Source organism: Triplophysa rosa, linkage group LG11, assembly GCF_024868665.1.
Source record: "Triplophysa rosa linkage group LG11, Trosa_1v2, whole genome shotgun sequence".
In the NCBI taxonomy this organism is placed as follows: Eukaryota; Metazoa; Chordata; class Actinopteri; order Cypriniformes; family Nemacheilidae; genus Triplophysa; species Triplophysa rosa.
The window spans coordinates 16,679,053-16,693,101 of NC_079900.1; the positions used below are offsets into that span (position 1 = coordinate 16,679,053).

Genomic DNA, 14,049 nt, shown 5'->3' on the forward strand with positions numbered 1-14,049 from the left:
ATGCATATGGCATTATGATTCATGTGTATACTCTTATAAGTTTAAGCAAATCTTACAGTAATGCAGGGCTAGCGTCTCATTGAACTGGAAAAACACGGTTCTCCTTGACACAATGTAGAAAGACCAAGTTTTCTCAATGAGACAGAAACACTAAATAGTTGAATAATGTCAATAACTTTGTAAAACAACACGTTTTTGCTGGTTTCTGGATTTTAATAACAACTATTCTCTAAATACCAAGTAAACCAATTCTCACACATCACAAAGTCCAATTTAATTTAAGTTTCAAACACACTGTAAGGAAAAATCCAGTAATAAAATGTGTTTCTAACTAATCCTCCAGCGGGCTTTCGTGTGTGTCACAGAAGAGAGCGAAACAGATTGCATGGGGCACGTGGGCCTCCCTCCATCCCTCTGTGTTTACAGATGGGCTAACCCTTTGCAAGACATTAAGATATTATTGAAAAACTCCTATTTGTTTTTCGAGCACTGATAGGGTAAATCCTGTGGCGTGATCGCATGTGAAGCGTGAAGTGTTTGGTGAGATCTGATTGGCAGGCGGCGAGCCTCTTTCCTCTAGTCGCTTCCTTCTGCTTCAATGCATACGTTTCCTCACCTGTGGCCATGAGAGGCAATAATCTGACTGAAATCCTCCGGGATCCAGTACACAATTCCCTCTTTTTACCACCAGACAACTATAATATTCAATCTTTTGTTTTTTCATTGTTTGTTTTAAAAGTGACCTAGAAACAGTTTTCTGAAAGCCTGTTTTAAGTGAACTGGGTTATTCTGTTTTGTACTCTATCTATGTAAATGTTATTCGTTTATGAATCTGCTTGTTTGCGTACGTCTGTAATCTCGGCCGGGTCTTGTACTCAAATGATTGAATTTAGAAATGTCCCTGGCCTGCTGAATGTGTTCTTTAAAAGGCCAGCATGAGTTATCGAGTGAGGGCAATGCTTTGCGTTACTACCAATTATTTTGCCCCCAGGGCACACTCTTCAGTGCTTTCTGTGAAATTCACAACAGCGCACTGTGTGAAATGTGTGTTGTACCAAAATCATCTACAATTGGCCACTCTTTATATTTATTATAACATATCAACAGCTTGTAAATCAACGATTTCCCATCAACTCCAACTGTGTGATAGTGTATTTTTATAGAACAGGTACTGCCAATCAGATATCCATTTAATTAAACCAATTCCAGCTATCTGAACCCGTAGGCACTCCAAGACATTTCATACGGCAGAACAGAAGTTACAGCAGTACGAATGGTTTTCTCTGTTTTAGCTAATGCACCATGAAGAGAAGCAATGTTTTCTGTTTTTCTGGAATGTCTTACCATGTGATCCACGGTACTTCTTGTTCGCTGTCCGGCAGCAAGGCAAAAAGACAAATACCAGCCAACACAGTGAATTTACAGTATGCAGGTATATGTGCTGTGTGATGTACACAAGTCAGGCATGTTCCTGCATACCGAACGTATTTTGGAGACCGGGATCTGTGCGGAACAAAAAGGGCCGATTCTCAATTATCTGCATTTTTTAACCAGCATAGGCATTTTTCAATCTCTTTAATTAATCAAAAATCAAGTGGACAATTTTGATGCCTTTCTCCTATTGGGCGTCTATCTGTTTGGAAATGCGCGATAGAGAAATGGGCTTCCGTCTTTTTTGATTGGACGGTTGAAAAAATGCCAATGCCAATTTGGAAATGCCCAATAACTGGAAATGGGCTTCTGCCTTTTTTATTGGACAGTCGAGAAACGGCTAGCCCAGTTTGGAAACGCCCAATAAATGAGAAATGGGCTTCCGCCATTTTGGATTGGACGGCTGAAAAACACCTATCCCAGTTTGAAATCGCCCTTTCCCTGTTCTGCATAAATCTGTACTTTGTTTTTCCTGATCAGCCAACCCAAATTCTAAATCAGAGGCTGCGGTTGGTAAACATCGGTGTTGACCCAGGATCAACAAAAGGAGCATGTCCTACTTGTGTAAGTCACACTAAGCCTAGAGTATATATACAGTATGGACAAACTCTGATAGCAAGATGATGAATATGATAAAAGTGCATACCTTGCACAATCTACTGTATATACTGTACACCTCTATATTTGGGCCAGTTTGTACAGCACCACGGCAACCCTGAGACTCAAATAGAGATAATGTACAAGTACATGACCTACAGTTAATTGCTGCTGAGATGCGAAGTAACGTACCGGAACAGGCTCTCAAGGCTGAACAGAATGGCGAGAGAATAAATAGCAGCAGAGGGGGTGAAGGCGTCCTTGTTTTCCTCCCCTAAATCTGCCGTAGCCATAATTCACACCATGGCTAATGAATTCTTGCGATGCGTTAAAAGGTGATCTGATCAGACAACTATTAAATAAAAAAAAACGCAAGGAGAACAGCTGGCAGACTGACAGGCAAAAAAGACACCAAAGCTATAAAAAATTCAGAGATCCGGGACCAAGGAAACTTCAAGGCACGTGTAGGAGGCTCCTCAGAAGCTATTGTCACACAAACAGGGCCAGATCGGCAAGTCAGGAGCCCACGGCAGAGAAAATGTGAGGGAAAAATATGTGCATTTGTAGATAATGCCCGGGAGACAGATATTTGCTTTGGTGTTGCACGCAGGGTTTAGTATGGACGGGAGGCACGGCGTAATGCTGTAAAATGAGAGAGGATGGACACTAACAGCGGCGATCCATCTGAATGCTCAAGACACAGATTTTGGTTTCGTTTTTATTTCCGCTCAGACATCTCAACAGCTCAGACTTGGGAATTTGAGGCCTGCTTGACGTGCAGAACCTGCGGGTCTATTAAACGAACCAGCACTGGGAGGTTTCAGCACAAGCGTGTTCCATAATTTATGTTCTATAAGGGTATTTTTCCTTTATAAATATTACAAATAACAGAAAACAAGACAACATTTCAAATATGCGCTCGCCTTGCGACAGATGCAACCTGAAAAGCAAACGCCTGTTACTGTCATTCTGACCTCATCCACACCTCGCATTGACAGTTGCTGTGTGCTTTCAGATCTGACGTGTTGTTGCCAGGTTAAGGTGAACTGCTGGCAGGTGTTGGCTTGGAAATAAAGATAGAAGTGTGGTTATTCTAGTGCTTGTCAATGGTACGAACTTGGGTGAGATCCTTGCGGGCTTGTACTGTTTGTGTCTTGTCACTTGTTTTGCTCGGTGAGGGAGTGAGGGGGCCACGTTGTCCCCTGGGGACAGAGGTTGATTCTCAGGTTCTATTTAGACACACTCCACCTAAATGGATTTGAACAGGATTGGTGTCCCGGACTCCTGTGTGTATGTGAGGGCTTGATCCATATTCAATGTTAGTTTTGTTTGTCTTCACAGGCAATCACAATAGCTATGTGGCCTTTACTCCATCTTTCTCACATTTAACACTTCGGGGACACATGGGTGGGCCAGTGGCACGCTACCTTAATGCTTTCGCTGTGATGCATCAATACGGGCTCCAGAGAAATAGAGGAACACTTGTTTGGAAAATAAGAACTCTGTCTTCATTTACTTGCCCTCAAATTGTTCCAAACCAACTTTCTCATGTTCACGTTGCTCTAAACAAGGGTTTAAAATGACATCAGGGCTTTGTAAATGATGACAGAAAAGCACTGTTTTGAGTCAACTTTCCCTGCTAGCATAAAAAAAATCCAGTCAGTGCTACTGCGACATTTTTGATCATTTTCACAAAATTTGATGAATACGCTGCATAAATTTATTCCATCTTTGTTTGTTCTTTTCTGACCTCTCAATGTCGGTATGTTTCTTAAAAAATACAACATTTTAAATAAAAAGCAAAGACAATTGTGTTTTTGTCAAAAACTTTATCCATATAAAATAAAATAATATTTGCTGCTTTTAGATCCAAAGATGCTGTTCTCTTCCAGAAGATGTGTAACAGCGCCCCCTACCATGAAAAGTCAGATAAACTTAAAGGAATAGTTCATCCAAAGATGAAAATTCTGTCATCATTTACTCACCCTGTTGTCATTTCAACCCTGTATGACTTTCTTTCTTCGGCAGAACACAAAAGAAGATATTTTAAAGAAAGTGATTGACTTGCATTGGTGTTTATACAATAGAAGTTAATGGGTTATGCCATTGTTCAGTATCCAACATTCTACAAAATACCCTAGTTTGTGTTCTGCCGAAGAAAGTCATAAAGGTTTGAAATGACAAGAGGGGAAGACATGATGGTACAATTTAAAAATTTTGGGTGAACTATCACTTTAATTGACATTAGCTACTGTATATCATATAAAGACCAGAGACCGAAGCTGCTGACTCCCACAAACATCACATGAGAGTATCATTCCATCCCCCGTTCCAGTTACACCTGCTAGAGCCTTAGAAATCCTGAGCTCGCTGTTCATCCTTACACTTACGGTGTTGCCAAACCTCGGATTTCCTGGTTGGAAAGGTTTGCACAAAATGGGAGCGGATGGCAGCTGGAGAACGTGCACATACTTTCCACCTCTCTAAAGTGCCGGCCCTTTAAATCAAAGGTTGTGAGTGAAGCTTGTCCACACTGGGACGAATGTTAACACCTCGTGACTAAACAAAGGGTGCCAATGTGAGTGTGCACACCGATGCGCAAAACGGCAGGCGTAAAAGCGTCATTTAAAAAATGCCTCTGGCTTGTTTTTGTTTGTTTGACGTGCCGCGTTAAAAACTGGCCGTCCAATGAGATTGGCGCTTTTGTTCACATGCCTGGAGCTGCTGAAGTTACAGTACAACATGACTTGGTGGCGCTCAAGCACAAAGCGGTCTTGCCGAGCACACATTAGCTGTGTCTCGTTTCGTAAGGCTGCGTCCTTGTGTCCTCCAGAGGTATCATCCTCTCAAGGATGCGGTATACGGAGGATTCTCAATTTAGAATTAAACGAGACATCCTTCTAGGACATAGGAAGTACCACGTTGCTATGACAACACTTTGCACTCACACACCTGTCAAATTAATTAAAATGATTTCTACATGATTTTAAGAGGTAAAGTTGGTTACTTTCTACCCGAAACAATGCCAAAAAGTTGAACAAATGTAAAATGTTTTGCCTTACTGTTTTAAAACGTTTAAAAATCACTAAACACGTGTAAACCTATTTACTACATATGCCTGCTAAGATTAAAAAAAGTGACACAAATGATAAACTGTTCACATTTAAACACCACATATTTGATTGAATGAGCAGCTGCTGCCGTTTATTCAACACACGTTTATTTAACATATGTTGGCCGATGCAAAGAATTGTGGGTTATCTCTAGCAACTAAGGATACACCTCATGTGTCCTCTGCATTCTCGTGAAAGTAGGTCGCAATAGAAGGGTGCGTACAGAGTGTCCTACCTGGCTTCATGAAACGAGACAGCCTCGATGACGTAACAGGCTTCAAATGATACCTCCGGAGGACACAGCCTTCCGAAACGAGACACAGCCAATGACGAAAAGGAAGCAAGATGAATTCTTCTTCTGCGTGACAAGCGAGTGTCAGAAGCATAAAGTTGCACAGCGCCACCTTGTGTACTGGGGGTGTTTCTGTTTTTCATTAAGCACCATCTATGTCAGGGAGTGAATTAACACGTTCCCTCGGCTCAACGCCAGTGAAAATCGCTTGGGTAGGAATGTCGAAAAACGTCTTGAAAAATGTTGGCGATAAACGCGTGCGATTATCGTCCCGTTGTGTACAAGCTTTGAGAGTTCATTATCAACTTTCTAAAAGTGTGTTCAGGTAGCACATGGTATGTGGGACGTGGGATAATTAGCCTGAGCTGTGCCAGCTCACATTGAATTTCACATTTTAGACATGCCCTTCCATGAGAGGCAGAGCTTCAAAGTAACGGCAGACTGAAGACTCCAGTCTCAGAAACAATGGTGAGTACACTTCACCTCAGCCTCTTATTTTTGAATCGGGATGTTGAAAGAATATTTGATCCTAGTTTGGTGAAAAACATAAAACTTTGTCGGACAATATCAGCTCACGTTCGACTGTCGATAGAGCAACAAACACAAAATGCAGAACGTAGGATATTGTGGGAATGATCAAATATCAAGAGTTTGAAGTGGTTTAAACAGTTTTTGTTCTTCTCAGGGTTGTGCAATTAAAAGTGAATTGTGCTAATGTTCCAAACCCCTGATAAGCACTTTTTCTATTTTTAGGCTGGTGTGTGGGTGTAGAGGCTTTGAAAATACAACATTTAGGTTTTTATGGCTGTCACACAACACAGAATTTAAGAAGTTGGAAACCACACTTGCTTTGTTTTTTCATGCCTTGCAATTCCAGTCCAATTTCAAACTACATTTAGAAACCAAAAATGCAATTAGCCATTTGGTCCTCCTCATTCTTGAGTACTTGATGATAAAGCAGTCCAAATAAGAAAACAATTCTCTCTCTCTCTCTAAGATTAAGCGAGAGACTTTTATCTTATAAAAGCATACCCCATCCACTAAGCTACTGTCAATCCACAGGTTTCCCCTGGGTATGCAATGTGAATTTGACAAAGCTGTAAATGTGCAATATGCAGGTCTGGTGTGATCTAGAATCCTTTCATTAAATAAATCATAAAGATATTCTTTCTCTTTGCTTCTCTCTTTCACGTTAATGGATCTCTATTTCCGAGCAGACCCCACTCAACACGCATTTGAGGTTCTAGACTGTCGCGCGAGGTGTAAAAAGCCTGGAGTATTGCTAAAGCTTTTGTCGGTCTTGTTTGGGCCAGGTAACATACTGCATTAGCTCTGGCCGGCGACCAATGGATTGAGTTCACAGAACTCATTAAAAATGAAGACTCTGAAATAGCTCTCCTCAAGTCACATCGCCTCTGCTGTCACTGATGGTACTCGAACTGCACAGCATCCTAGGCTCGCAAACTCATTTTATCGATTGACACTTGCATTTCTTTGTAATGCAGATGAATGAACGATGAGCCGCGTGAGCTACTTGATAGTGTAAGTGCAACAATTAACACATTTTGATTTGTTGTCTATACAGGACAATAAAATTTATAATCTCATTTTTTATAATCAAAAGTGTATATCTGTCTGGTCATTTAGTGTATGTATTTACCAAAATATCACCCATCAAAGCAACTAATCTCACTTTTGGCGTCCTACAGGTCATGCAGTTTTTTCCTCTTGTCGAATGAAAGAATGGTGAGAAAACAAAGAGGACAACAGCTCACCGAACGCCAGACGGGCCGCTGACGCACGACGACCTTCTCATTGCTCCTTGTCAATCAACCTGAGAAGCAGCCAGAGGGCCGACCCTAAACTTCAAAGATGGGCGGCATTTCACCTGGTAGAAGGGCACAGAGTGGGGCTCGAGGCGGCGGCGGCGGCATGGCGCGGCGGTCAGAGCGAGACAAAACACAATGCTTTCTGTTGTGCCTCTGCCGTAATTCACTTTATTAAAGCCCTCCGTTGGAGAGAGAGTGAACTCACCAGGTGTAAATAAGCGTCTAATTGGATAGTAAAATAATTCCCAGTCACTGAGCATGTTAATAAAAGCAGGTGAGGACACTTTTTCCCAATTAATGGTTTAATTATGCTGCTGCGGTGGGAAAGCATGTCGTTCCGCTGCGGTCAGAAACACTAAAAAATCCTGCATGGTATCTCCTCGCTGCTTTGATCAAAGGCTGGTGGAAGTAAAAGTGCCTTCCTTTCAGACTTCAGCTGAATAAGTGTTTGGCAGCTGGCCATGTCAAATGAATGCATGCTTGTCCATTTATCCAGAAAGGGGTCTTGTAATTTAAAATGTGCTAGAATGGCTGTGAAATAATGAGAACACAGACAGGTTTTGCACAAATTAATTAGTGCACATTGATGTCTTTGAACAAGACAATGCAGGATTCGGGATATCAATGGAGTCAGAAGCGTTTCAAATACATATTTCTCAAATCATACAAAGACATTTCCGTCAATGATTCAGACCAACTGTAGCTCAAATGGGTGTTTTTTCATCTTTATTTTATCAATAATAATTAATAACTGTGTATTTGGTCATCAGTGACGTAGTACAGTATACAGGGTGTGTGAGATATTGAAGTATCTGTAACACTTTACAATAATTTACAATTGCATCAACTAACAATGAACAACAGAGTTTTTCAGCATGAATTAATCTTTGTTAATGTCAATACAATTATTCTTGTTCATGGTGCATTAACTAATGTTAACAGTTACATTTACATTTATGCATTTGGCAGATGCTTTTATCCAAAGCGACTTACATTGCATTGTATTATACATTCGTTTCTGACTATGTGCAATCCCCTGGGATCGAACCCACGACCTTGGCATTGCTAGTGCCATGCTCTAACCACTGAGCCAAATGCTGTCGAAATATTGTTCATTGTTAGTTCATTGCTAATGAATTAAGTTACTAATGTTCACAAATACAACTTTATTGTCAAGTGTTACCAAACATAAACATACGGTAAACTCAAAATAAACACTAATAAATGCTCTAGAAGTTTTGTTCATTGTTAGTACATGTTAGCTTATCCATTAACCAATGCTAACAAATACAACCTTATTGTAAAGTATTACCAAACTTAAACATACTGTGTGTATACTGAAAAAAAAAAAACTATAATATACAGTAAGTAAAACAATTTGAGGAAAAAGTTGAAATGACAAACCGATCTTTGCTTTAATGTCAGCATGCTCTTGAACTGGTAATGATTCGTGTGACCCTCATATGATGTCAGAATGTTCCAAAGAGCATCTTGTGCGGTTCAATTAAACCAAGAAAATCTGACCTTTATACGAAGAATTTAATACGGCCATCACAAATTTACTTCCATTTGATTAGTGACTAAGAAACAGTGCAAAATCCTACACATATCTTCATGTAACATCATAACTTTAAAATATCTCAAAATAATCTTAATTTGTGTCTATTTCCAGTTTTAAATAATAAAAAATATATATCACCATGGTGGAGATATATCTTGGCCACCATTGACTACCATAGTAGAAAAAAATGACAATGGTAGTCAAAAGTGCCCCAGAACTGTTTGCTTTCCTACATTCTTCAAAATATCTTCTTTTGTGTTCAACAGAACAAAGAAATGTATACAGATTTGGAACAACTCAGGGGTGAGTAAACGGTGACACAATTGACATTTTTAGGTGAACTGTTTCTTTACAGTTTCCTCAAATGGATTTGGAAATGACTCAAATTGTTCCATAATAAACAACAAGTGTCATTCTTAGCTAAGACACTAATGAACCGTATGCTTATTCCTGCAGTTACACAACAGCAGGTTTGGCAAACATTACGTTACGGTGTGCTTACTCGTCCTTCAAGTACAAGACGCCTTGCTAAGACTCCGTCATCGCTGATATGAAGAGCTGTGCACTGTAAAACCAGAATGAGGGACAGTGTAAGCTCCTGGAATCTGAACCCGCAGAGCTCAGGATCTGTGGAGAGACCCGGGCTGCGGGCTATCTCACAGGCTTAAATGTTACACTCCCTCAACACCAATCTCCGGGGTCAGAGGTCCTCCTGTAGAAACTCACTAGGGACATCATTACGCAGTTCTGTCTTCCAGCGTGGATGAAGTCTGAGCTGACCGGGTTGGAAATTATGTTACACAGGTACCATGGAGCGAGGTGCTTTCGACCTCTGGCTTTCTGCCTAGGGAAATGTCTTATCTGTAGAGCGAAATCTCAAAGTTTTCTTATAATCAAAGCGGATCATTAAAGTAATACAAGAAAGCACAGGCTTAAGCCTGCCTACGGAGTAAAAGGCGGTGTGCAAAAACCTCATTAAAGTCTGTGTTTGTTGTGCCAGATGAGGTGATACTGTCTGTAATACCACAAGCCTTTGCTAAATCAGGTAGTCTGGGAAAGTTGCAAAGCTAGATTAAACCAATATCAGAATTTACACAAAGTATTATGAATGGTAGAATGATGCAGAGATGTATTAGACGGTATTACCGTGGTCCTCTTTAATCAACACGGTGCTTATCAAACCACCATTTTGCAAATAAAACGTACAGTATATTATTGTCTACGAATAATGTTCCATCCCCAGTTTTTCTCTCATGACACTCAACACGGATATGCAGCTAAAACCTGAGATCCAAATCCGTCCTCCATATGCTATAAACCAATCATGAGAGCAAGAGGGAATGCTGACAGACACGAGAGACCGCTCGAGCTCTCCTCTCTTTCCTGAGCTGCTGTGAGGAGGAATGTGTCACCCGGCCGTGGAGCGAGAGGCAGGACACTCGCTCAGTGAGAGGTTAATGATCCAGCGGTCGAAAGGCCACTCCCATGAGACACAGAGGGAGATTAGCACTCTGCAGTCGTGTGGACTGAGCTTTAGAAACGAAAGCTGTCTGTCACGTTCACAGAGCGCTCGTGCATATGCACACAATGAAGGGACGGCGCAGGATTTCCTGCAGAACTGCTGACGGCACGGCTGTTGTACCCGAGGGGCACGTCGGAGGCACAACAGACACTGGTGTCGGCCTTCTGCCGCACGGCACATGAGTAAGGGGAAATGTGGGAAACTCAACCGTCCCATGCGTGGAAAAATAAGACTAAGGGAAAGGTAGTTTCTCGTTTCTCTTTTTTCAAAGTGATCAATTGCTGTTTATCAAAAGTAGAATTGTGATTGTACTTTTGAATATAAAATGGCAACACAAAAGTGCTATTAAAGGTGACACTAACAAAAAGCCATCTTTATTGGACTTGTTGCCATGGTAGCACCATGTTTGTTGGACATCTATAATGGTTTTAGCTAGGTTTTCTTTGGTTTGGTTTGGTTCTTTTGGGTTTTCTCTTTAAAAATCTAGCAAATGCTTTGTCTATATGGTACTATTACTATACCATAGTACTATACCATATGACCCCAGCTCAATCCAAGGGGACTGCGGGGAGAATTAAAAATATTTTATAAACTATCAAATAATCCAACATAATTAAAATAACTAACATTTAGGCCCTACAACATAAAGTGAGATCCTATTTCTTTGGTGAAAATATATTGCTGAGCAATCACTCATTTCCTTTTCCTTCCACCCACTGTAAAATTACTCAAACCACTTTGCATAATTCTATTTTTCCTAAAGATGAATGAGTCTTCAGTGTTAACATCAAACATGAATCATTCTTAGCATAAAGGCCACAGCAGGGGTGTCTTAATGTTCTATGAGACGCCCTCAAACTGAAGCTACTTTTAAAAGTTAATTGTGCTTTAATTGCTCTGTCCTGCGCCAATATTAAAACAGCCGAAATGTTTCACGCTTATCAAATGCATGTAAAATGACCAACATCCATTAGCATATGAGCTGTCGAAAACTACCAGTCCAATACAGCAGCGATTCCAGGAACTCAGTGCCATCAGCGGCTCCACATACAGTCGGCTAACATTTTTACGATTCTTTTGGCCTTGGGTTGCAATCCGATGGTAAATGGCGACAGTGTTTTGGTAAGTGCTCCTTTATGGTAGCTGCATTAACATCCATTGTTTAGATGGCATCGCAAGATGGCTTTTGGCAATTTGCTATAGAGGTGATTCAGACAGATGGAGGAATGAAGAATGATATACATCATCTTAAGAATACAGAATGTAAACAGCAGAAGAGGTGCCAGCTGATAATGCTTCAGTTTGTCAAGGAGTTTGTGAAAAGGTCTGGCCGGTGATTGTGTTTATGTTTGGCTTACTGTATTATGACTCAACATAAGACCCACTTCATCCACAAACTATAACAACCTATAGATGGTTTCATCTGAGGTACGCACGTTGCCATGGTTACGTGCCTGGCACGAAGTTTAATTCCTCCACACGGAGACGCGATTAGCTGTATACGTAAAGATTTTGTATCGTATCGCCGTTTCGTCTACACCAGTGGTCACCAACCCTGCTCCTGGAGATCGACCGTCCTGCAGACTGCAGCTCCAACCCTGCTTCAGCACACCTGTCTGTCATTATCAAGCAAACCTGAACACCTTGATTAGATAGTTCAGGTGTGTTTGATTGGGGTTAGAGCTGAAATCTTCAGGACGGTCGATCTCCAGGAGCAGGGTTGGTGACCACTGGTCTACAAGGATCGGGCGTTATGGGAGACTGAAACCGGTATATTTTGAAACCGGGTCCCAGAGTGGATAAATCTGAAAACGCCACCCTTGCGTTTTTGTGTGTACAGCCGATCCGTATATTTTCTAAAACGATGATGTCATCACCCCAGCGCGCAAAGTTGATGCACATGCTCCAAATCTTCTTCTCCATTTTTAATGTATCTCTGTGCCAGAATTACAGCGCCACATACAGATTTTGAGTGTATACTACATCGTTTTGAGTCGGTTTAGCAGTTTCGTGGGTACGCTGATATTTCTTGAGACGACGCCGTGAAAAGGAAAAGGAAAAAAAAAGATCGGATGGGGAAACCTCTGGCTTCGTGTGGATGTGGTCTATGTTTGTTTATAGGTCAGGCTAGTGGCTAGTACAATAACTTATATTATATTTCATTTATATTCATATTTTTATTTATATTACTTGTTATAACCACTGCGGAACCACTGCGGTTTACTTCTATTGTACTGACTCAAAACAATGTATACCGCAGTTTTTCGGTTACATACATTCTACAAAATATCTTCTTTTGTGTTCTGCGGAAGAAAGAAAGTCATACAGGTTTAAAAAGACAAGAGGGTGAGTAAATGATGACAGAATTTTCATTTTTGGCTGAACTATTACTTTAGGTCACTTTTTTCAATGATGTAATATGGATTACCTTTTATTTTTATTTAATGTCATTTGACAAACAGAGCCGAAAACCTCTCCCGTATTCATAAAAATATTCACAAACACTGTAGTTCTTGTACGTGTGAGCATGATGGGTCTAGGAAAGATAATTAGTAACTTTATTTAAGGCTGCAATCCATAATTTTGGTCTCTATACCATCAGTTTTGTTTAAAACATAAAATTTCATTACAGTACGTACTCAACTTTGTGTGAGATAAAGTCAAATGACGTCAAACCGACATCTCAACTTACAAATCAATATATAAGCTTTCCGTTGCAAATTTTAATCATTTACTCCCCAATAACCAATTTCAGTTTATGTTTAAACAAAAAAACGTCAGGATTGTAGCTTTAATGAGAATTTAATACCACATTCATGTTATTTTAAAAAGCACCATCAACAATCAAAAAAGTACAATCAAAACACAAATAAAAAGGCCACACAGAAATAAGATTGTGTTCAACCGATATTGTCTCGTCTGTATTGCTGTGAGACTTTTGCGCAAATGCTGCCATAAAAAGGTTAGAAGACACTAAAAATGTTATTACCGGGAACAGCATTGCCGACTTTTTCTGAGAATGAAAAGTTTGTTATCATTGCTTCCAGGCGCGTCTATTAGACACAAAACAAGCCGTCTGAATGAGGCTCGACAACAACACGCGCTCGTATATGGAAGGGAGGCGTATGTGTGTATATATATATATATTCCACCCCATTCCATTCTGATGTTAGAGTGATGCTCCTTGCATATGCAAACACTTCAGTTCAATGCCCCTGCCATCTGTTTACCATCCATGAAATAGAATGCTACTGTGGATATACAAAAATGATTGGAGTGACACTTTGAGGCTCAGCACCGCTACAATAAAAGCCGGTAGAGACCCCTGCGCGCAGTGTGAATCGGGCAAAAAAAGATGGCTGTTTATTTTTACATCACAATCGCTTCACGTTGGAGTTTCATAAAGGAGATATCTCCGACGCACCAGCCCGCCACGAATTCCTCATTTACATGCGTCGTTTGTTGCGGTGTGGGAGGCGAAACACGCAGACTTTCCTGTAAACAGCCTCAACCACTGTACAACCGTGACCTACTTCAGTAAATATGACTGCCAAGCTGACAGGTGATTACGAGCGACTTAACTAACTCGTGCTGACCGCTACCTTGAATGCTACCAGAAACGCATGCTGATATCATACCGACATCCAAGGACAGACCCGCTGGCTGAAGCAGTTGGACCGTCTCGTATTCAGAAGTGATGTCTG

General features: G+C 40.7%; 1 protein-coding gene across 1 annotated transcript in view; it reads right to left on the reverse strand.

The window, feature by feature from the left end:
- sdk1a (sidekick cell adhesion molecule 1a) overlaps positions 1–14,049 on the reverse strand; it is a 295,667-nt gene that overhangs the window by 98,178 nt on the left and 183,440 nt on the right. Inside the window, exon 6 of the mRNA XM_057345051.1 lies at positions 1,345–1,371. Coding sequence (XP_057201034.1) covers positions 1,345–1,371 — 27 coding nt within the window. The remainder of the gene's footprint in view (positions 1–1,344; positions 1,372–14,049) is intronic.